This window comes from Toxorhynchites rutilus, chromosome 2 (assembly GCF_029784135.1).
Source record: "Toxorhynchites rutilus septentrionalis strain SRP chromosome 2, ASM2978413v1, whole genome shotgun sequence".
NCBI lineage: Eukaryota > Metazoa > Arthropoda > Insecta > Diptera > Culicidae > Toxorhynchites > Toxorhynchites rutilus.
In genome coordinates, this window is record NC_073745.1 from 186,505,964 (window position 1) to 186,531,282 (window position 25,319).

Sequence of the window (25,319 nt, forward strand, 5' to 3'; positions counted from 1 at the left end):
ATCAGCGTTGCAGAACCAGTAGCGACAGAATTTTTGTTTTATATTTTGTTTTTATATTGTGCGTCTATTCCCTAACTGGATACGACGGTTCGAAACAGTCGCGTTAAGTGCGATTCACATACAACATACACGTCACATTCACGTCCCGTCACGTCACGATACGTAAATGATTCTACTATGCAATTCTCATGAAAACATTCACATACACCAGCAACGTAACGACCCGTCAGCATACGTTTAACGAAAACGACCGGCAGGGTTTGTAGAAAAGAATAATTGACGGAGACGGACGGCTCGTTTGGTTTTTGTCTGGGCTTTGTGTCTCGGCTTTTGTTTTGATTTGGTTGTACAGTAATTTACATCTACATCGACATTAGGCTAATTGAACAGATCTGTGATGGAACACGTTTAATTAGACATTTTTACCTCTAGTTGGACATTTTTGTAAACATTGAGTTCGGGACCCAAATTATGGCCCACATTGAAAGTCGCCACCAGTCGCAATTGTCCAATTACTGCTCAAAACCGACTCCAATGCGACACTGAGTGGTGCCTCAGCATATCGCTTTATAAATAACTTACTGTACTTTTTATGCCAACATATCTCTTAGCTCCAAATTTCGGAGTGAAAATCATTCGCGACTTGTTGTAAGAATTATTCTATTTATTATTATTGTTGCATAAGGGTCGGACTACGGGGTTTAAGCATTTAAATAATTAAAAAATTAATTCAAAATTTAGAACTTATTCTAGGCATGCTGATTTGAAAGAGGGCATTGCAATTTAAAATTGTTGTAGGTGGCGACACCATGAATAAAATTAAATAAATCATTCGTTTGGCAATTGACGTGACGGTGCTGGTGGAAGCATTGACTGCATGTGTGAATTGGTGGAGACGTTGACGGAACGTAGACGTTCTTCTCCGTAACGTGCTATGTGAATCGCACTTTAAGATGGCCGTACACTGTTCGACCGGAGGTCAAATATTTGACGCTTTTTGACAGAAAAAATTTGGTCAAAATTTAGTACAAATTTCATGTTTGATAAAAATATTTTACAATCATAATTACACCTATTTATTTTTGTCAAAAATTTGACATAAAACTATTTGGCGAAATACAGCTATTTGAAATGAATGACAAACACGATTATTGCATAGTACACTGTTTGTCGAGTCGGATAATATTTTGTGTTCGTCCGCTTTCATTTTTCAAAGAAGAAAATATTTATAAATGAAAATGGCTCCAACAGCAGCATCATACGGCGCTATACCAGTAGTGATGTCTAAATATTTCATTTATTCGATTATCGATTAATCATTGGGACATTTTTCAACATTCGATTCATTCGAATAATTGTCTTTCAATTTTCGATTAATCGAGCGAATATTTATTTCTTGTAATAATTACGTATCACGTTGTCTTTCTGGTCGCGTGGTCTATCGGGTTGTCGATGTTACATAGTCGGATAAAAAAATTATAAAGCCTAATTCTTAACCTAAAAATGCATTAATTTTGAGAAAGATTCCTATTTTCATGAATCGTGATTACAGTGACAATTATTCGATGTGTTCATATTTTTATTTTAAATTATTCGATACGAAATTACTCGATTATGATTTCAGATATTCGATTATTTGAATTAATCGAACGATTAACCGACGTTTCTATGTACCAGTAGCTCTGGCCACTGCAGCTATGATAATTGAGGATAGACCAAAAACAGACACAGTTCCGTTATGGTTATATAAGAACTTCGTTATGTAAGAACTTATATAAGATATACAAGAACTTCGTTATATTAGGCTGTCAAAAAAGTAATGCGGTATTTTTTTTTGAATTTTCATTTGTTCTAACTTCTGACTACCTAGCTCGTTCGCCATGGACAAAAACAGGTGGTAGTCACTTGGTGCAAGATCCGGACTATACGGCGGATGCAAAAGAACCTCCCATCCGAGCTCCCGGAGCTTCTGGCGCGTCACCAAAGAAGTGTGTGGCCTGGCGTTGTCCTGATGGAAGACAATGCGGCCTCTGTTTATCAAAGATGGCCTTTTCTTCATGAGTGCTACCTTCAAGCGGTCCAGTTGTTGGCAGTACAGGTCCGAATTGAGCGTTTGGCCATAGGGAAGCAGCTCATAATAGATTATTCCTTGACAATCCCACCAAACACACAGCAGAACCTTCCTGGCCGTTTATGAGGGCTTGGCCACCGTCTGAGCCGCTTCAGCGGGCTTCGACCACGACCGTTTGCGCTTCACGTTGTCGTAAGTGACCCACTTTTCATCGCCAGTCACTATCCGCTTCAGAAACGGGTCGATTTTGTTGCGATTCAGCAGCGATTCACATGCGTCGATACGGTCAAAGATGTTTTTTTGCGTCAACGTGTGTGGCACCCATACATCGAGCTTCTTTATGAATCCAAGCTTCTTCAAATGGTTAATAACGGTTTGATGACTTATCCCCAGCTCTTGGCCGATGCTACGGCTGCTACTATGCCGGTCTTTCTCGGCTAATTCAGCGATTTTGTCGCAATTTTCGACGACAGGCCTTCCGGAGCGTGGCCATCCCTAGTTGGCTGCGCATCTTCACCAATAAGTCCCTCGGTGATCGAGGGAAAACAACCCTACCTGTGACGGATCGATAAGACAGGAACGGTAGGTCTGTCATCGGTCGGGGTAAGTGAAAGAGGAGAAAAAGAATCATAAACAAATCGATAACGTGTGCTAGTTGAAATTAAGAATTTACAAGTGAATTTCGCAATACTTAAAATTAATTATATATACTTATTATCTAGTGAGTACAACTATAATAACCAAGCCTAAACATATCCTAAACAAACTTATATTCTAGCTTAATACTATCGAGGATTACATATAGATTAATCTAATTTCTAACCTAGTAAATACCAAGAAAACGATTGTTCCTGCTCTTGAAATTAAAAGGAATTATTAAGGGGACTAAACGTGAGTAAAACTGTAAAAATAGGAAATGAACTTATAACTACAATTTATGAATAATTGTTTCCTACGTATAATTTAAAACTAATATTTTGTACATATGTGCAATTCCCAGGGAAATTATAATTCGCCTTATGGACCTCAAACATCGGGTTCTAAAATTATAATTCCGAAAGAAACCCCCCTCCGTTGTTACCACTCGTATCATTTTATAATTTCCGTTTACGCGAGCGAATTGAGTCATGCACGGGACGCGTAGTAAATCTGCTACGAACGGCAAGCATTCAAGCAGCGACAGGAACGTGCTGGAAGTGTGGTTGAGGTGGTCACAGAGGATGGTAGGATGCAATCCGCCAATAGGAGTAACCAAGGGTGCGCGTGTCAGAATTGTGATGATCCTGATACTTCGGCCATGGTCCAATGCGATGGGTGCGATAAGTGGAGCCCCTTTGCGTGTGTGGGAGTCACTCAGGAAGTCGAAAACCAAAGTTGGGTTTGCCAAAAATGCCAAACTGCCAAGGAAATCCAACAACAGCCATCGACATCGGGACATCGTAAGGAAATGGTTGTTTTCGAAACGAATGCCATTGAAGTGGAGATGCATAATACCAAGGCTCAATCTGTAGGACCAAACTACCAACAGCAGCAACGTAGCAGTTTACCGAAGGTGGTGATAATTCCTCCTAGTATCGAAGCGAATTCTGAGAAGCGACCTTGCAAGCCAGCATCCTCCAAAGCAACATGTCAGGCACGACTGAAGCTGCAGTTAATGAAGCTGGAAGAGGAACGTGTCTTCGAAGAAGCGCAAGCCAAGATGTTTCGCGATTATCTGAAGGAGAAATACGAGCTGTTGGAACAAATGTCCAGTCGAGCAAGCTCCAAACATAACGAATCTGGTAGTCGAGTAGAGAGATGGGTTGAAGAAGTCAACGGTCTAATGACTGATGAAAACGCAGCTGAAGGCGTGAGAGAACAGTTTAATCCGAAGGGACATTCAACAATAAACATTGCGATGTCCTCGATTAACCAAACCAATCCTATTGGTGAAAATCGTGAGCATACTAGTGTAATTAACCCGACCGCTCACACGCCAGGTACAGTAGAGCACTCTGCTTTGCATATAGATGAACGATCTACGATTATCAATCCGATAAATCAGAACAGTACTCCATTGTACGGAGCCAGAAGCTTGTGTAGTACTGTGTCCACTTCCCGTTTAAGGGATCTTATTGTCAACAGAAGTCCCGTTCATCTTTCCAGACAAGCACTTCATCGCTCATCTGGGCAATCTGTTATTCATCAAAGCAGCCCTTCGCATCCTCACGGATTGTTCAATAATCACCAGCAGCCTACTTGGTTCAACGCTACCCCTCCATCGCAGAGCCAACTTGCTTCAAGACAGGCGGTATCGAAGGACCTTCCTCTCTTTTCTGGGAATCCTGAGGATTGGCCGATCTTCGTGTCAACGTTCGAGAGTACATCCGCTATGTGCGGATATTCAAACGAAGAGAACATGATCCGTTTGCAGAAGTGTCTCAGGGGAAAGGCATATGAAGCTGTTAAGAGCTGCCTTATGTATCCGGCGAATGTGACTAACGTCATCAACACCTTAAGGATGCTGTTCGGTCAGCCTGAAGCGATTATTCATTCGCTGATCTTGAAAATAAATCAACTTCCGACGATTAAAGAGGATAGGCCCGAGGCACTGGTTGACCTTGCCGTCAAAGTACAAAACTTTTGTGCAACCGTCGATGCGTGCGGTTTGGATGATTTCATGTATAACGTCTCTCTCCTCCATCAGTTAGTAAACAAGCTGCCACCTATCCTGAAGCTGGAGTGGGCTCGATACCGTTTAACTCTTTCAGGGGTCAACTTGACGACATTTGGTGAATGGGTATTCTCTCTCGCTGAGGCTGCCAGTTTTCTAACAACACCTTCCGTAGTAGAACAAACCCCCACGAGAATAGGAATGAATACATCGAAGAAGTCTGGTGCGTTTCTGCACACTCATTCCGAGCCCGCTCTGGAGACTGCTTCCGAAAATATTCCCAAATTTTTAGACGGTGGAAATTTTACGAAAAGATCGACACCTAACACCGGTAATTGCCCGGTATGTAATGGTAGATGCAAGACAGCATCGAACTGCAAGCGTTTCTTACAATTCTCCCGAGATGCCAGATGGGCTGCTGTTAGGGAATTTTCATTGTGTCGCCGGTGTCTCTGCCGCCACGAGGGGAAATGTGATTCAAAATCGTGTGGAAAAAATGGCTGCACTTTCTATCATCATGAGTTGCTCCATAATGACTTTAAATCTCATAATCCAGTATCAAATAATTATGAGAGTCAAGCTACACCAGCCGCTCCACAGGCAGGACCAAGCACATTCCACGAATGTAACACACACCAGTCCGCTGCAAATGCAGTTTTGTTCCGTTATCTTCCTGTTACTCTGCGCGGAAACGGTATTGCTGTCAGAACGTTTGCCTTCCTTGATGAGGGATCAGCAGTATCCCTAATGGACCAAGACTTATCCGACCACCTGAAGTTGAAAGGTTCCGCCAATCCACTGTGTCTTCGATGGACAGGGGGAACTGAACGCAATGAGACGAACTCCTGTATGGTGGATGTGCATATAGCCGGAGTTCAGAACCACGCTAAGGAGTATCAACTAAAGGGAGTTCGAACAGTGAGAGAGCTGATGCTGCCATTCCAGTCCCTCAATATGGAAGAGATGGCTCAACGGTATCCGCATTGTCGTAATTTACCAATCGAGTCCTATTCAAATGTCCGTCCGCGTATACTCATCGGTCTGAAACATGCCCCTGTCAGCTTGGTACTGAAAAGTAAAGAAGGGAATTTCGAACAACCAATCGCCGTTAAGACTAGACTGGGATGGGCAATCTGTGGCGGATGTTGTGCCAATAACGCTGCAAACTTTGTCCATTATACGTTTCACGTTTGCGAATGTAACCGTCAATCCGATGATGATGTACATCAAATGGTGAAAGAATATTTTTCGATGGATAGTCTCGGAATAATGAAAACATACAAAAAACTGCTATCCACGAACGACCAGAGAGCTGCTTCACTACTTCAATCTCTTACCAAGTTCAACGGTACCCGATTTGAGACCGGTCTATTATGGCGCTACGACGGTGTCCGTTTTCCAGATAGTAAGGATATGGCGCTACGTCGGTACTACGGACTTGAGAGGCGGATGCAGAAGGATGCGGAACTAGCCAACGCTCTGCAACAGAAGATATCTGAATATCTGGTCAAAGGATACGTGCGCCAACTGTCAGACGATGAGCTAAAAAGGCATTACCCAAGAGTGTGGTATTTACCTATCTTCCCAGTTTTTAACCCGAATAAACCCGGTAAAATAAGAATAGTGTGGGATGGAGCCGCAAAAGTCTTTGGTATTTCTCTAAACTCGGTACTTTTAACGGGCCCCGACCAGTTGTGTTCTCTCGTCGCAATATTGTTACGATTTCGTGAATACCGCGTCGGGGTTACTGGGGACATAAAGGAGATGTTCCACCAGATCCTCATGCGACCGGAAGACCAACATTGTCTACGGTTCTTCTGGAGAGACAAGAATGGTGAGATCCAGGTTTACGTGATGAACGTAATGGCATTCGGAGCCAGCTGTTCCCCGGCCAGCGCCCAGTATGTTAAAAACATTAATGCGGAACGATTTGCAGGAGTGTTCCCGGAGGCAGCAGATATAATTAAGAATCGTCACTACGTTGACGATGCGATGTTCAGGACAGACACACCAGAGCACGCCATTCGTCTAGCGCGAGAAGTTAGCCAAGTGCATTCCGCCGGTGGTTTTGAAATCCGTAACTGGGTGAGCAACTCGCAACAAGTATTAAGCGCGTTAAAAGAAGGCAGTATGACTGAGAAAAATATGGATTTGACGACGGGACCGATGGCGACGGAGAAAGTGTTAGGCCGATTACACATTATCCGGTTTCTGCCGGACCGGTCTGAAACCCAAATGGCAAATTTCGACCGTACCAACCTCTTTACGGCGCCGTGATGCAGCCGTCTACTGCGACTACAATGTCCGGTGACCTCATTTTCCTCAATCGATAGTTGAAAGAGCCGGACGCTTATTGTTCGCGTCTCTGCTACAAATCGAAGCTGGTGAAGTTTTTTTTTCCCCTCCGCCAAAGTGCCTTTGGTTTTTTTTTCTTTGACCGTTCGTGGCAAGATAAGTGCCGTTAATACCCGGAACAGCGAGGAAGCAGCACCTCTCCGGCAACGCCGGACCGGCGATCTGTGAATTGGTTCCAGCGGCATCGATTTCATCATAGAGAAGTATAATCAACAACAACTTTTGCCGTCACGCTATTGTGTTTACCTCGTAGCGTGCGGTGTTGTATAGCTTCGAATAGGGGTGTTCAAGGTTGTTCGGACACCGCAAATTAGTATTTTGTTTTTTTTTTGGAAGAATTTTTTTTTTTTGAGATATATATATATATTTATATATTTTTCTTAAATTTAAGTTAATTATTAGTCTAAGTTAGTTTTAAGTTGAGTTTTTGAGCGCGCGTGCGTGTGTGTGTGTGTGTTTTTTTTTCATAGACGGTTGCGCACCGTTTGCGCAACCGTTATGACATCTACCGATGCCATTGTTGCGCGGACGCGCTATTATCAATCGACCTCAAAGGGACCATGGGTTGTTTTCTTTCGGCCCAAGGGAAAATCGTTGAGAACTCTTGATATTTCAAGAGATTTGCTGCGTCAATTTTCGGGCGTCTCGATACATAAAGAGAGACCGGATAAACTGCGTGTAGAAGCACTGACTTTTGATGTGGCCAACAAGATTGTTGACCACGAAGCTTTTAACAGGGAATATCACATCTACATCCCTTCTCGAGAGGTGGAGATAGAAGGCGTAGTAACCGACGCGAGTCTGAGTGTCGATGAATTGAAAAAAGCTTCGGGTTCTTTCAAAAACTCGATGATAGGTGATCTTGTAAAGATCCTGGATGTTAGAAACCTGCATTCAGCATCTTTGGAAGAAAACAAAAAAGTTTATAAGCCCTCGCACTCTTTTCGGATTACTTTCGCAGGTTCTGTTCTCCCAAACTATGTGAAAGTAGAAAATATTTTTTTCCCAGTGCGCCTGTTTGTACCACGGGTTTATAATTGTACCAACTGTAAAAAGTTGGGACACTCGTTTAGCCACTGCGGCAACAAATTTCGTTGCGGTAAATGTGGCGAGAAACATAGTGAGGATTCTTGCACACAAACAGTGGAAAAATGTATCCACTGTGGCGAGAATCCTCACCCTCTACAGGAGTGCCCGAGGTACAAACAGCACTCCGATAAAGTGAAGCGTTCTATCGCTGGACGCTCCAAGCGGACTTATGCTGAAATGCTAAAGACCGCATCAGCCGCTCAAGATGAAAACCAATTTTCGGTTTTGTCATCTCAAGAATCGGACTCTGATTCTGATGAGGGTCATATTACGGCTGCACCAGAATCTTCAATAAAGGATGAATCATCAAAAAGAAAGCTCTCTTCACCAACGGTGCACCGTAAGAAACCTAAAGTGACCCTCGGAAGATTGTCTAATTCCAAGGGTAATAGTAATAAAAAAACGAATCCGAAGGCTCCTTCTCAGCCAGTTCCTGGTTGCAGCAAGGATTTTACGTCATTACCCAGAGAAGAGAGAAATAAAAACGCTGCTCCTCGAACTTCTCGTAGAAAATTCGCGTCTAATCGAGGATTGATAGGTTTTTCGGACATTGTGGACTTCATACTAAACACGTTAAAAATTCAAGACCCCCTCAGAAGCTTTATTTCTGCCTTGCTTCCATCTTTAAAGTCATGGCCCCTCCTTGCATCAATCATATCATTCGATGGATAATTCCCCTAGCGTAGTAGAAGATATGATCAATGTGCTACAATGGAACTGCCGTAGTCTAGTGCCAAAACTAGATTCGTTCAAATTTTTACTTCAAAATTATGATTGTGATATATTTGCCCTCTCTGAAACATGGCTTTCTTCTGACACTGAACTCAACTTCCACGATTTTAACATTATTCGCCTGGATAGAAATGATTCTTATGGAGGAGTACTTTTGGGGATCAAAAAGTGCTACTCTTTCTATAAAATTCCTCTCCCAGCTCTATCAGACGTCGAAATTGTCGCGTGTCAAATAACTGCAAAGAGTAAAGAACTTTGCATAGCTTCAGTATACGTTCCTCCAAATACTAACATTAGCCGTAGTCATCTTTGGAATCTAGTCTCGATTCTCTCATCCCCAGTTCTAATTCTGGGTGATATGAACTCTCATGGTACTGGGTGGGGTGATCCTTATGATGACGCCAGAGCGGCTATTTTTTACGATTTATGTGACGATTTCAACTTGACTATCTTGAACACTGGTGAAGCGACACGAATTCCAAAACCTCCGGCTCGAGAAAGTCGTCTCGACCTTTCTTTTTGCTCAAGCTCGTTATCATTGGATTGCCAGTGGAAGGTCATCAATGATCCCCATGGTAGCGATCACTTGCCAATCAGTATATCAATCAAGTGTAGCCCGCAATCCACTGAACCATCTCGAGTTCCATTTGATCTAACAAGGAACATCGACTGGCAAAAATTTGCAACGGCGGTAACAATCGGTGTCGAATCAATAGATATACTTCCACCATTGGAAGAATATCGATTCTTTGTCGATTTGATGTATAAAAGCTCACTGGAAGCACAAAAAAGAAAAGTTCCAAGTTCTCCGTTTAAAAGAAAACCAGCCACTCCTGGCTGGGACGATGAATGCACAAAATTGTATTTGAAAAAATCTGATGCTTTCAAAGCTTTTCGTAGACATGGAACATCCACACACTTCGAGGAATATTCAAAGCTTGAAATACAGCTGAAACAATTAATTAAAGCAAAAAAACGCGGTTACTGGCGCAATTTCATTGAAGGTCTTTCTCGTGAAACCTCAATACGTACCTTGTGGAGGGTAGCTCGCAACATGCGTAACCGCTCATCTACCAACGAGAGTGAAGAATACTCCAACCGATGGATATTCGATTTCGCGAAAAAGGTCTGTCCAGACTCAGTTCCAGCCCAACATACTCTTCGAGAAACGTCTCCGAGCAGTGGACCTCTGGACGGACCATTCTCAATGCTGGAATTTTCTATGGCTCTTCTTTCATCGAACAACTCTTCACCCGGAAGCGATATGATTAAATTCGTTCTTCTAAAAAATCTTCCCGATATCGCGAAAAGACGCTTGCTAGACTTATTCAATACCCTACTAGAAAACAACATTGTGCCACCCGAATGGAGACAGGTCAAAGTAATAGCAATTCAAAAGCCTGGCAAACCAGCGTCTGACCATAACTCATACCGTCCGATTGCTATGCTCTCGTGCATTAGAAAATTGTTGGAGAAAATGATCCTTCGAAGACTCGATCAATGGATCGAGACAAATAATTTGCTATCAAGTACACAATTTGGGTTTCGCAAGAGCAAAGGAACAAACGATTGTCTAGCGTTGCTTTCTACAGATATTCAACTGGCCTTTGCGCACAAGGAGCAATTGGCTTCAGTATTCTTGGATATTAAGGGAGCTTTTGATTCGGTTACCATAGAAATTCTGTCAGACAATCTGGACAGATGTGGACTTCCTGGAATTTTGAATAACTTTTTGTACAATTTGTTGTCAGAAAAGCGAATGAACTTCACCCTTGGACAACTGACAACTTCCAGAAATAGTTATATGGGTCTACCCCAAGGCTCATGTCTGAGCCCCCTTCAGGCAATTTTTCGTCTCATGTAATAGTATGTGTGCACTATTGACGTTTGTTTGTTGATTTTGAAACCAGTTGATAATTTGCAAGTGATGTGGATGCTGAAATTTTTATTTCACTTCTTCAACAACTACCAGTGCTGTGGAACTAATTCTGTGATGCAAATTTCTGCTCAAAGAGAAGCAATGGTCACAGGTGCACGATGTCATCATTGAGCATATTGCCACGGACGGTGTTATTAACGGTGAGTGGTGTTTTTCGACAAGCAGATCGAGTTATTTAATTAACCTCTATTTTTTGTTCACAGGCAACATTCCTTATTTGAAATTATTACTGAACGAGATCGGGGAGGTCAAACAAATCTCCAACTGGTTCATCGAGGGGCGGATTTTGAGCGACTTAATCGAGCTGAATGAGAAGGTTAGTTTTTGTTAATTTGAACACACTAAAAATAATTATCTCGTCTAATATTCTTTGGGTATTCCAGTTTGACCTGACCCGGGACACGATTGACGACGAAACCGAGGCACTCAAGCCCAAACTGTCCTATATGTGCTCTGTGGTCAAAATGTTCCCATGCCCGACGCCAAAGCATCGGTTCTGTCAGAACGAAATTCCAGCTTATCTGATTCAGTCATTCTTTGCTCCGGATCCGCGTATTTATAGCTGTGATGTGAATTGGGCTCGAGAAGCTGCCATTGCCCCAGGATTACGTGCTCGAGGAATTGCGGCATATGTTGAGCGCGTTCTTGGACGAGGATCAGCGGAAGCAGCAATGGAATAGTGTTTGAACGAATTATGTTATTTTAATCGTTAAATTTTTTTCTGTAATAATGAAATAAAAAACACTCTAAAATGAATAGATGTGCATACATACTCTTGTAAGTAAATTCCAAAATAATCACAGGAAGTGAACACATTATACATATAAATAAATAGTGCCTCTAGCTTATTACGGAATGTTATTATTATTGGTTCATCAAATTACACTTTTATCTAACCGTGTTTCTGAGACTGTTGAAAAAATATGTGGCAACAGAGCGTGTGAAATAAATCATGCTATTCGTGTATGCTTGGAAACAAAATAATTATGCGTATGAATGAGTAAACCGCAACTGGACTAGAGTTAGTTTTTGTAAACGTATTCTGAAGTGGGGCGGAAGTATTCACGATAGGTACGTTAAGAACGCCGTTATGATGCAGGATGTGCGTAATGTCCGTGAGGCCTGGTCTCACTTTGATCATGCTCATGTGTGCTACACTCCAACAATCGGCCTTATGTACTTTCCAAGGAACAAACATATGAGAACGCTCGTGGTTGCCGCAGCAGCTATGGGTTTAAGATTTTCCGTCTGCAGTCAGCTGCAAGTAACCGGAATATTTGAAGCAATGTTTACCTGTCAAATCCACTTATAAATAAATGCATGTATGTATTTGTGAGAGAGGTACGGTTTTGTGTAGCACGAGGTCTCTTTCACATTGTTGTCCGGTTTTCCGTCCAAACCCATCGGCGCTTTTTGAAACCGGTCCGGCAGAAACCGGATAATGTGTAATCGCCCTTAGGAATGTGGTGGTGCACTAATTCATATACAAAATTGGATGGAACCGGTTCAACTCCGATCTGCTCAACGGATGTCGTCGAATTACAAAACGCCAAATGCTGCAGATCCTCATGACTATCTTCGATCCCCTCGGACTGATTTCCCATTTCCTGATGTACTTAAAAGTACTCCTCCAAGAAGTGTGGCGAGCCGGTATTCAATGGGATCAACAAATCAGCGACCCACTACACGAAAAGTGGATCAGATGGCTAAAAGTGCTGCCAAATGTGGAGAACGTCAGAATTCCGCGGTGTCTTCGATCTTCGGCGATACCCAACAATTGCGAGGTACAACTGCATTCATTCGTAGATGCCAGCGAAAATGGTATGTCAGCTGCTCTGTACCTCCGTTTCAATCTAGACGACAACATCTGCTGTTCCTTAGTGGCAGCAAAAACCAGGGTAGCCCCTCTGAGATTCCACTCCATCCCGAGACTGGAGCTGCAGGCAGCTCTCATAGGGGCCAGATTAACCCGGACGGTTATGCAATCGCTCTCCACTTCGATTCATCGCGAGTTCTACTGGACCGACTCCCGTGACGTTCTCAGCTGGATAAATTCGGACCATCGACGATACAGTACTTTCGTGGCGTTTCGGGTCAGCGAAATACTCGATGCCACGGAAGCATCAGATTGGCATTGGGTACCGTCCAAACAAAATGTAGCGGATGACGGCACCAAGTGAGAGACGCAGCCTGACCTTTCTTCAAAATCCAGGTGGTTCAGAGGTCCCGATTTCCTCTATCGAAGTGAAGCGGAATGGCCCAAATCCTCTTCGAAGTCTATGCGAACAGACAACGAATTGCGATCTTCCCTAATGATTCATCACTTGTCGCCCGACTCAATTATCAACGTCGCGGATTTCACAAGCTGGAAACGACTCAACAATGTGGTTGCCTACGTTCATCGCTTCATCGAAAACTGCCGAAGACGGAGAACCAAACAGTCCATCGAAAGTGGCCCATTGTCCAGAGAAGAACTCTACGCTTCCGAAGGTTTCCTGTTCCGTCTAGCTCAACGGGAAGGTTATAACGAAGAGGTAGTCCTTCTGACCGCCAACTGCAAGAATACATCAGATAATGTCCTTCCTAAAAGCAGCCGATTATACAAGCTGTTGCCCAGATTGGACGAGCGTGGAGTGATGCGAATGCGCAGTAGAATAGCTGCCTGTCAATACGCCACCGAAGACGCGAAAAGTCCGGTGATTCTTCCAAACGACCACCCTGTGACCATTCTGCTGATTAACCACTACCACCAAAAATTTCATCATCAAAATCATGCTGCCGTTGTGAACGAGATGCGTCAAAGATTCGTGATCTCTCGCCTTCGCGTTCGGTATGAAACCGTCAGAAAAAACTGCCAGCGCTGCAAAAACGAGTCTACTGTCCCTCGATCCCCGATCATGGCGGACCTCCCAGCAGAGCGGTTAGCTGCCTATACACGACCGTTTACGCACATCGGCGTCGACTACTTCGGTCCCATGGAAGTCGTAATTGGAAGAAGAACAGAGAAAAGATGGGGAATGATCGCCACATGTCTTACGACACGAGCAATTCATATCGAGTTGGTAAACTCGCTAAGCACCAATTCGTGCATAATCGCATTACGAAACTTCTTGAGTCGACGGGGAACACCAAGAACTATTCGAAGCGACCGGGGAACAAACTTCATTGGCGCCAGCCGAGAGCTTAAAAGGCTCCGGGAAATCATCGACTATGACCAGGTCGCCAAAGAATTTGTTACGGCAGAGACAAGCTGGCATTTCAACCCACCCTTGGCTCCACACATGGGTGGTAGTTGGGAGCGATTGATCCAGAGTGTGAAGAAAAACTTATTGGTCATCTGTCCCTCGAAGAAGCCAACTGAAGAAGTTCTGCGGAGCTGTCTAATTGAAATTGAAGGCACGTTGAACTCCCGGCCACTCACTCACGTGCCCATTGATAACGAATCATCAACCGCACTCACACCCAACCACTTCCTTTTGGGGTCATCCGATGGCTCGAAACCCTTCACGTCATTGGACGACAGTGGTGCCCTTCTTAAGCAAAGCTGGCGTACATCCCAGGCGCTGGCCAACCAATTTTGGAAACGCTGGCTGTCTGACTATCTCCCTGAAATTACGAGACGAACAAAATGGTACGCCGACGAGAAGCCAATTTCTGTGGACGACATCGTGGTCATCGTAGACCCAAACCTCCCGAGAAACAGTTGGCCAAGAGGTAGGGTCATTGCTACTCATCCAAGCAAAGATGGACGGATCCGGTCAGCTACGGTAAAGACATCAACTGGCGATTACGATCGACCTGTAACCAAACTGGCGGTTCTGGAAGTTCGATGCGGAGAAGAGTAAGCCGACGATGCCTTCGGCTCACCTGGGGGGAGTGTTAGCCATCCCTAGTTGGCTGCGCATCTTCACCAATAAGTCCCTCGGTGATCGAGGAAAAACAACCCTACCTGTGACGGATCGATAAGACAGGAACGGTAGGTCTGTCATCGGTCGGGATAAGTGAAAGAGGAGAAAAAGAATCATAAACAAATCGATAACGTGTGCTAGTTGAAATTAAGAATTTACAAGTGAATTTCGCAATACTTAAAATTAATTATATATACTTATTATCTAGTGAGTACAACTATAATAACCAAGCCTAAACATATCCTAAACAAACTTATATTCTAGCTTAATACTATCGAGGATTACATATAGATTAATCTAATTTCTAACCTAGTAAATACCAAGAAAACGATTGTTCCTGCTCTTGAAATTAAAAGGAATTATTAAGGGGACTAAACGTGAGGAAAACTGTAAAAATAGGAAATGAACTTATAACTACAATTTATGAATAATTGTTTCCTACGTATAATTTAAAACTAATATTTTGTACATATGTGCAATTCCCAGGGAAATTATAATTCGCCTTACGGACCTCAAACATCGGGTTCTAAAATTATAATTCCGGAAGAAACCCCCCTCCTTTGTCATAGTAGTACTGTAAAATATGTCGGATTTTGTCTTTATTTTGCTCCATATTTGCGACACTATAACTCACGAACGACTTAACCAAACAAAACACTGTCAAGGACTATATTATAGCGTGCAAAAATACCTTTCCAACAAGCTATAGTATGACTCGATACAATGAATACAACTAGAACTACGCGCTCACAACGACACCTCGCGGAAATACCGCAGGACTTTTTTGACAGCCTAATACAAATGCGAAGGGTGATTACTGCCGGCGAGCGACTTGCATTTACGTTGGGATTTTTGTCAACTGGCGTCAGTTTCGTATTCCTACAGTACCTTTTTAGAATCCCGGTGTTGTGATCGCATTAGACATTGCCTAAAATGTAACCAACGAAATGTACTTTTGTTATATATAACGTAGCAACGTAGTTTGTTGATTTGAATAAAATTTTCATTAGTCTTCTATGGGCCCAGGACAGGTCATAGCCGGAAGAAAGAAGATTTTTTAAAAGAAGTAATTAGTCAACCCAAGATGAGCCACGGAGGAGACGGCAATGGAAACGGTGCTGGAGTTCCTGCTGCTGGAGTACAAGCTGCTGGGAGCGGACGAATCAGCGGAGTTTCGTTACTGTTTATCGAGAGGCTCAAGAGACGACAAAATTACACCACGTGGGCGTTCGCTATGAAAATGACGCTCATCCGCGAGGGATCATGGAACGCTGTGTCGCCGTCGGAAGGACAGCAAGTCGACGCGGAAACGCGTTTGCGAGCGATGGCCACGATCTGTTTGAGTCTGGAGACGACCAACTACAGTCTGGTCCAGGACGCGAAGGACGCCAAGGAAGTCGGGAGAAGCTGCGGAATGCTTTCCAGGACAATGGTCTGAAACGGAAAATCGGGTTGCTGAGAAAGCTAACGTCGATTCGGTTGGACGAATGCGGCAGCGTGGAGTCGTACGTCGATGAATTAATGTCCACGGCACACAAACTTGCGGGAATCGGATTCAAGGTCGACGACTCATGGCTGGCTGCGTTGTTGCTGATGGGGCTTCCGGACCATTACGAACCCATGATTTGTTTTGTTTTATTTGTTTTATTTGTGGTAATTCATTTGACACTAGTCTTGATGAATAAAATTTGTAAAATAACAGTTAATTCAATACATGTCTAATTCTACTAACAAGTGTCTAGTTGGTTCATTAAAATCAAAAAACTCTTCGACATCCGAATACAACTTGACAGTGGTTCATTGTATCCAAAAACGGTTCTATGGAAGCTTGGTTGCAGCAACGTTGTGTTCCGAAGCGATCTATTTGGCACACGAAAGTTCAACATTGACAGTAGATCTGGAGCATCTACTTCTCCGTTAATCAATTTTGCCACTAGCGTCGATTGCTGAATTTTTCAGCGGTGCTCCAGTGTGTCTAAACCCAACAATCGGCATCTATAAGGGTATGGAGGCAAATTGTCAGGATCTCTCCAAGGCAAGTTCCGTAAGGCCATGCGAATGAAACGTCGTTGAATTCGTTCAATCCTTAGGCACCATGTTACCTGATGAGGGTGCCATACAACGGATGCACTTTCCAGAATTGGACGGACAAGTGCGCAATACAATGACTTCCAGCAATATGGGTCCGAAAAATCCTTCGCTATCTTCGAAATGAACCCTAGTTGACGTGATGCTTTCGAAACGATCATAGAGCGGTGTAGATCGAAAGTCATTTTTGAGTCCAGTTGAACTCCAAGATCAGTTACGCTCGTGACTTTTGTTAAAGCGTTGCCACCTATCTTGTAATCAAATATGATTGGCTGTACAATGCGATGGTAAGTGATAATTTGACATTTTTCAACGCTTAGTATCAATTTGTTTCTCTGACACCAATCGGCAAACGAAGTTAGCAAACTTTGCAGAAACCAGCAGTCCGCTTCCGTGCGTACTATGATGTATAACTTCAAATCGTCAGCGTAAACCAATTTGAATCCTTTTCCAAGAGCTGAAGCAGCATCGTTGAAGAACAAAATGAACAGCAAAGGCCCGAGGTTGCTACCTTGTGGGACTCCGGATTTATTTGAAAACGGTCGTGATAAATATCCATTAATCGTCACTCTAAGTTCTCGTTCCGTAAGGTAGGATTCCAACCAGGATACCAACTGCGAAGAAATTCCAAGACGGATCAGCTTGTGCAGCAGCATGTTGTGGTCAATTTTATCAAATGCTGCCTTCAAATCTGTGTAAATGACATCCACTTGTGCTCTATGCTCCATACTCGTTATGCATCGTGGCGCGAAGTCCAATAAGTTAGTGGTAACCGACCGCCTAGGCACGAACCCGTGTTGGTCAGTAGATATATAGTTCTTAGTTGCCTCGAGAATCACTCCCCGTACTATAGTCTCAAACAATTTCGAGACAGCTGAGAGACTTGTGATCCCTCGGTAATTAGCGACATTATGGCGATCACCACGTTTGAAAACTGGTGTCATGAACGACTGTTTCCAGATGCGGGGAAATTCTACTTGCTGCAGCGAGCGATTGAATACGTCACTCAGTGGTCGCGCAAGAATGGCAATACAACGACAAATCACGACTGCAGGCAAACCGTCAGGGCCAGGGCTTAGCGATCGTTTGAGCTTTTTTGCAGCAAGGGAGACCATTTCCGGATTTACAACAAATATACCAAGATCTACCATATCAACGGGAACATCACGGATGGCTTCTTCAATTTCAGACCTTGAAACGGGATTCTCTGCAAACACGGACGCAAGGTGCTCAGCGAACAACTGACCTGATTCTGTAGCCGACGTTGCTGTTATATCATTCAAATGAACATTGGGATCACTGAATTTTTCCTTTTGGAATTAACAAAGTGCCAAAAACTACGCGGGTTTGTTTTCAAAGCGGATTGCACACGGAACACGTAGAATTTATAGAGAGAAGCATTCAAAGACCTATAAGCATTACTTGCTTGTTGAAAACATCGTCTGTTGGTAAGCGTACGATGAGACGTAATTGCCGTTGACAAGCATTGCGCGCGCGCTTCAGTGTACGTAAACGGTGCGAGCTCCAGACGGGCGAAACTGGCGGTTTGATTCTTGGACTATTCGTAACCAGCCAATCGTTCAAAATGGAATTAAAACGTTCGGCCATTTCGTTGACATCATTAATAGCAGAAATCATATCCCAATCAAGAGACAGATAGGCCAAAAGAGCAGCAAAATCGATTTTACGGAAATTTAGAGGCCGGTCCACTCTTCTTTCTATTGCTTCGACACATACCACACGCGCGGGTAGGTAGATTTCAAGCGAGGGGTGGTGCGAGTCTACGGGCAACAACGGAGCCGGGCAGTTATTTACATCAATATCAATATCGGGCGAACAAAAGATTAGATCGAGAATGCGATCGAGTGGATTGTGCACAAGATTTCTTTGATTGAGGCACAAATAATCCATGCCATCCAAAAGTGTGCTACTGGACGAGGGTAGTTGAGAACTATCACATTGGATAACGTTATCAATCGAACGCCAACGCATGTGCGGTTGGTTGTAGTCATCGCATGTCAGGATAACATCATCGTTTGAACATTTATTGCATAACTCATTCATGGAGGCAAGGTGGTCGTTAATTACGCCGACACCCTGACTCCTATCCGGTAGGATGTAGATTGCACATATCAAGTGCTTCCTACCCTTTATCGTCGAGGAAACACATATTTGCTCCAGGCGTTGCCCACTCATAGTGTTCACAACTCGGCTCACATATCGCTGTGCAATAGCAATCAGGACACCACCAAAACGAGATTTATTGCTGTTGGCAGGGCTTCGGTCGCAACGGAAAACACTGAAAGCGGTACCAAAAAGCTGTTGCGAGGTAATGCAATCGTCCAGTCCAGTCTCGGTCATGATGATCATGTCAAAATTACAGTCACTTGCTTCTTGAAACAGCTCTTCCGTTTTTGTCCTCAGGCCACGTACATTTTGATAGTAGATCGAAATATCATCCACGCGGTTAATGCACTGCAACGTATAATCATTGAGAGTGGGAGGGGGTGCAAATTCGACTAAATACTCGCCTTTGGCGGGAACCTGTTGGTTCCCACCGTCCACATAACATCGCATTCCTTTCAAATCACTATCGGAGTTGCTGTGTCCTGCGCGGTTGCAAGAGGGGTCTCCCGTGTTGTAGTGATCACACGCCGAGTCACGTTTTTTGGCTGCACCATAAATTCCCTAAACAGCAAACCGTCGGGCCAATTTTCAGCATTGAGGGCTTGTGGCTTTAGAGCTGGGTTGACACCAATTTTGAACGACACGAAGGTCATGCTTGAAATATCTCTTCCTTTAGGCACGAGTCGAATGACCTTAATTGGATCGTTAGAATTCAGACAACAGGAAACGATTTTTTCGACATCATTGTCAGTGATCATGGGTTGAAAACCAGACAGATAGAGCCAAAACATTGGTGGCGGAGCTGCAGGTGTGATGAAAGGGATGGAAAGATCTTCAAAATGCATAGCCTTTGTGCCTTTGTTTGCGGCTGGTCGAGTGGTATGGTCATCCTCGCCACGGCGACGCTTCACACTCAGTTTTGGGTAAATTGGTGTCCTATTCTCATTTGCTGCGATGATCATCGGCGCCAATGCGCCTGGAGGGCCGGTGGAAATAGAATCAACCTTTTTGTTCAATTCTTCCACTAAGCCGGATATTTGCTGTAGTTGTGAAGCGATGCCATTCGTTTCTGACGGCTGTGAACAGCCCAATTCGGCTATATAGGCACGAACGCTTCTCCCTTTCAGTACATTCCGACAAGCAGGACAGATGAATACCGCCTTTCCTTGTGTGAAAATATCCTTACATAACCGTAGATTCATACCACAACATTGCTGGCTAATGTGGAAGTATGTTTCACAGAGGCCACAGCACACTGGTTCCAGATCGTTGATCTCCAATGTACAAGCACCGCATTGTTGTTTATTCATTTCTACTTTAGATACTTTTTCCTAACAGTCTGTCGAGGTGATAGCGAACGCAGTCAGTTGAATTCAAATAATAGACCACTGTTATGGGGCTCGAGTCATCCGGCAGTGCGTTGACGTCGGACGCGGTGAAAGCAAAAATTTTGCAAGATGTGGAGCTGCAGAACGGACCCAAAATCGCCGGTGGGGACGGAGCGTTGTATTCAAGTTCAAGACGGCGTGGAAGTAAAAATGGTGCGGCCAAGAAGGACGACACGTGCCACAATTGCAAGAAGCGTGGGCAATTTGCAGCGAAGTGTCCACAGAAGCAAAATACATCGAAAACGTCTGGCAAAGCTTTGTGCAGCGTTTTTGCGATGGGCGATGTAAGCCAGAAGGAGTGGTACTTTGATTCCGGGGCCACGTGTCACATGTCTCGGAATGAAACTGGATTTGTGAAGCAACAGCCAATGGCGCATCCAGTGGGAACGGCGAACAACGGTAGCATGATGTCTGTCGCGAAGGGTCTGGTCAAGCTGAAGCTCAATGAAGGACCCATCGAAGTGAAGGAAGTGCTGCAGATTCCGAAATTGGCCACGAATCTCCTTTCGATTAGCAAGATTTGCCAGAAGGGAATGACGGTGGTCTTCGATGCCGAAAGGTGTGAAGTTCGCGTGAGCAATGGCAACGTGATCGCATCTGATACACAGGTAGGTGGCTTGTATATGCTGAACCAGAAGCACGAGGAAGCTTTGCTGGCACCGAGTAACGGAATTTCGCACATACGTCTGGGACACCTCAATCGTCGAAGTCTACGAAAGCTTGCGACGATGGCAGACGGCATCGACTTGGCAAATGACGTCATCCCAGAGTGCCTCGCTTGTATCGAGGGTAAGCATGCACGTAATCCATTTCCTTCCAGTGAGTCACGAGCCGAAAGGCTACTGGATTTAGTCCACTCGGACCTGGTTGGACCCATCGAAGTTCCTTCTCTCGGTGGCAGTCGTTACGTGATGACGTGATGGAACAGAAGAAAGAAGCATTTGGAGCTTATGAAAGTTTCAAGGCCATGAGTGAGCGCCAAACCGGAAAGAAACTCAAGGTTCTGAGAACGGATAACGGGACCGAATACGTAAATGCATCCTTCAGAAGCAGCATGGTGAAAGATGGAGTGCGCCACGAGAAAACTTGTCCGTATACCCATGAGCAAAACGGTGTAGCGGAAAGAATGAACCGGACACTCATCGAGAAGGCTAGAAGCATGCTGAGTGATTCGCGCCTGCCGAAGGAATTTTGGGTCGAGGCGGTTTCGACAGCAGCGTACCTCGTTAATAGAAGCCCGACGAGGTCCATCGAAACAACACCAGAAGAAGCTTGGACCGGTAAGAAACCCGATTTGCGACACTCGAGGGTTTTCGGGTCGCTTGCGCTTGTCCACGTTCCGAAGGAAAGAAGGAAGAAGTTCGACGTGAAATACCAAAAAGCAGTTTTCGTGGGATATGCTGACGATACCAAGGGGTATCGATTGTACGATCCGGTCAAGCGTGACATCCGGATCAGCCGCGACGTCGTCATTGTTCAAGAGGGAGAACCGCAACAATTGGTCGTGATAAGCGAAAGTCAGCAGCAGATACAAACTGAAAAAACTGCAACATTCGACAGTGATTCAAGTGATCCCGAGTTCCTTGACGCCGATAATAAACCTGCGCTCCCGTCGCAACTTGGTAGACCAGCTGTTGAGCAGAAAGGGTTTAGGCGCAGCGACCGGGAGCGCCGAATTCCAGGCAAGTATTCCGATTACGTTACGGAATTAGTTCGTTTTCTGACGAAGTTGTTTCCCCCCAGCCCAGACCGGTGTGCTCCAAGACATCGATCGATGACCCTCAAACCTACGAAGAGGCGCTGAATGGACCGGATCGCGAGAAGTGGATCGCGGCCATGCGTGAGGAAATCGCCGCTCTGGAGGAGAACGAAACGTGAGAGCTAACCAGCCTTCCAAGCGATAGGAAGGCAATCCGAAACAAATGGGTCTTTAAGACGAAGCGGGGACCAACTGGTGACATCGAACGATACAAGGCACGGCTGGTTGTTAAAGGGTGCTCACAGCGGCCAGGCATCGTAGTACGGTATTCCACCATTCGTTATCTGCTGGCGCTGGCGGTGAAGCATGACCTCGATGTGGAGCAGATGGATGCGGTCACTGCGTTCCTTCAAGGCAAGCTATCGGACGAGGTCATCTACATGGAGGCGCCGAAAGGATTTGCTGGCACCTCGAAGCAAGTCTGTCGGTTACGGAAGGCACTCTATGGGCTGAAACAGTCAAGCCGTCTGTGGAACAACCAGCTGGATCACGCGCTGAAGGAGTTCGGACTGAACCAATCAAAGGTTGATCCGTGCCTGTATTTCCGGATCAGCAGTGAGAAAACGATTTTCGTCACTATTTACGTGGACGATTTCATGATCTTTACCAATGATGCCAAGCTGAAAATGTAACCAACGAAATGTACTTCTGTTATATATAACGTAGCAACGTAGTTTGTTGATTTGAATAAAATTTTCATTAGTCTTCTAACACCCAACCTGAACGGTCTAGTTTTACATTTTTATCCGCAAAACCCGGAAACAGCTATATCGAGTATTATTACCGAAATACTAGATGCTATTTTCACAGTGTTGAAATATGAGTTTTTGATAGTAAGTTTGCTGTGAGCTCTTTTTTTTGTATACATCATGTTAACCATATATCCGGATGTTACTAGAAGCGAACATTCATACGAACAAATTGAGTTGGAAAATTGCCGATCACCAAACTGGACGATTGTTACTTCGATCCATTACGATCATTATACATTGCGATACCGTCGATCTTTCGAATACGTTTACCGTGCACAGTTTCTGTAGCGAAATTCGAAAACAAAAGGATTGTAATATTTACCCGTTAAAGCATTGATTAATGTTTACTTTCGGGCATGAATTCCAGTTGCACAGATTGATCTGTGTTGCTTATATTTTTTTCGATGCGTCTTGTTCATTATAGGGGGAATTAATAAAAATTACAATAAAAAAGATCTGGCATTTCTGTTAGCAGTTTTATTTGCCACTTGCCACTTTGTTTGCCACAGCTGTATGACACCCGCCATGTTTTTGATGCCAACATCTCAAACGTCAAATGCATTTATTTTCTTCAAAACAGCAATCCGCGTTGGCGGCATTGTGCTTCGTTTACCAGTTTAGGGGAGCGTCAACGAATAGCTGATTTGTAGTCGGAATGAACGTTTTTCAAAACTAAAATTATGAATGAAAATTAGCTTTTCCATATGAAATTAGTATTCTATTTGAATTAAAAATTTTTAGTTTTTTTCAATTGGTGAAAAAGTCTCATGCGAAAATTGTTTATGAAGACCATTTTATATTATAATGAAAAAATTCAGCAACAATTTTCGAATTGTATAGCCATATGATTGAATTGAATTGAAAGTCAGAAATACGTGTTTCAAGTAATTAAATAACATGATGTGAAAATTTTCATTAAAAATTTAAAAACCGGCTTCGTGTCTTCTAATCTGATAGAGATTACACTAACGAGTTTGGGACACAAATTATGACCCTAATTTGAAGCCGCCACCAGACGTCGACACCATCGCGAATTACCAATTTGCCACCATCTGATATATCGTGATGTCGATGATGAACTTTTACAGCAGAGGGATAGTGAAATATGCGATGACGGTAGGTAGAGTGAGATAGCGATAATCGTGTCATACACCTGGTTTGCCAATTCACAATTATCAACAGTGGCAAACACTGCCAAACATCAAAAATATAAAAAAATTGACTGAAATATTTAACGTACGTCAGTACATGGTTTAACAAATTGGTCTAAAAAAGTTTAAGCAAACAAGTACTAAATATTTGCTCGTCATGTTTTGCGTCGAATATATTTGACCAGTAAACGTTGATCAAATTTTATCTGTCAAAAATAGTCAAATATTTGGCTTCGGTCAAACAGTGTATGAGCACCCTTAGAAACGGTCGTAAGAATTGTCGCATTTGCCGTTGACAGCTAAACATGTCAATAGTGACAAATCTAATAATCGTTATTGCTCATTACTCGTACTTCGCCAGTATTTTCGATTAATAGCAGCATGTAGAATTCAATTATTGAAAACGTTCAGCATCGTCGGGCTAACATCAACACAAAATATCATTGTTTGTTGTCGTGATTCCTTTTTTTCTATCGTTCAAGCACTTTACGACCGTTCGCCTCAATACTGTGAATACCAGATTGCACCCGTTCCACACAAATACTTCTCGAGAGAATCATCGTTCCATCGAATATGCAGTACACATCGGTAGAAGAGCAAATGAGATTCATTAAACTCTCACTTTCAGTATTCGGACCAAATTTTAGAGGTTTTTTTAGTATTTAGTATCGATGATTATGAGTAGATCTCTACTTACAAATTATTGTTTTAAATCCAAAAGTTTACCGAAATATTCTTTTTCCAAAATTCAACTTCACTTCTTCCTTTTGCGCATACAGTTTGAGAAAAACAAAACTATTCAAATTCAATGGCGATTCTTGTTGATGTTATCCGTAATCCAGTCCTAGCTCTAGGTCTACATTAGATCACTGTGACCATCGGTAATGTATGACGGTACTAGATTGGTCGTAACGCCTGCCGCGCAACAGGCGTGAAAGGGTTGATTCGATTTGTTTTTTTATTCTTTATTTTTGAGACTTTCAGCCTCCTGGGCTGGTTCGTCTCAGATTCGATTTGCTTATTGTAACTCAGATTAAGATTAAGTCTCAGTTCGGGGGGTCTTCGTAGCCACATTGGTTGCGCGTTTAATTACTACACGATCGATCGTGATTTCAAAACTCAGGGTCCCATGATCACCTTTGTGTTGTTATAGAATAACTACGTCCACGCAACAATCATCAGCGATGGAGATCGCACCACGGTCGAATGAACATCGATGCATCCAAACAACTCCACCCACTGCAATAAACACAGGGCTGTTGTGATATAAATAACACAACTATGATCATATTATATTTTCCTCTTTC

The 25,319-nt window shown here is 43.6% G+C and overlaps 1 protein-coding gene and 1 long non-coding RNA gene across 2 annotated transcripts; both read left to right on the forward strand.

Annotated features, from left to right (window-relative positions):
* Positions 1-10,777: 10,777 nt before the first annotated feature.
* On the forward strand, positions 10,778-11,595 carry LOC129770899 (uncharacterized). The gene is made up of 3 exons (XR_008742232.1): positions 10,778-10,979; positions 11,043-11,155; positions 11,223-11,595. It is a non-coding gene; the product is annotated as an uncharacterized LOC129770899 (long non-coding RNA).
* Positions 11,596-13,151: 1,556 nt separating this feature from the next.
* On the forward strand, positions 13,152-14,684 carry LOC129766511 (uncharacterized). The gene has a single exon (XM_055767079.1). The coding sequence runs from the start codon at positions 13,152-13,154 to the stop codon at positions 14,682-14,684; it is 1,533 nt and encodes a 510-aa protein (XP_055623054.1).
* The last annotated feature ends 10,635 nt before the right edge of the window (positions 14,685-25,319 follow it).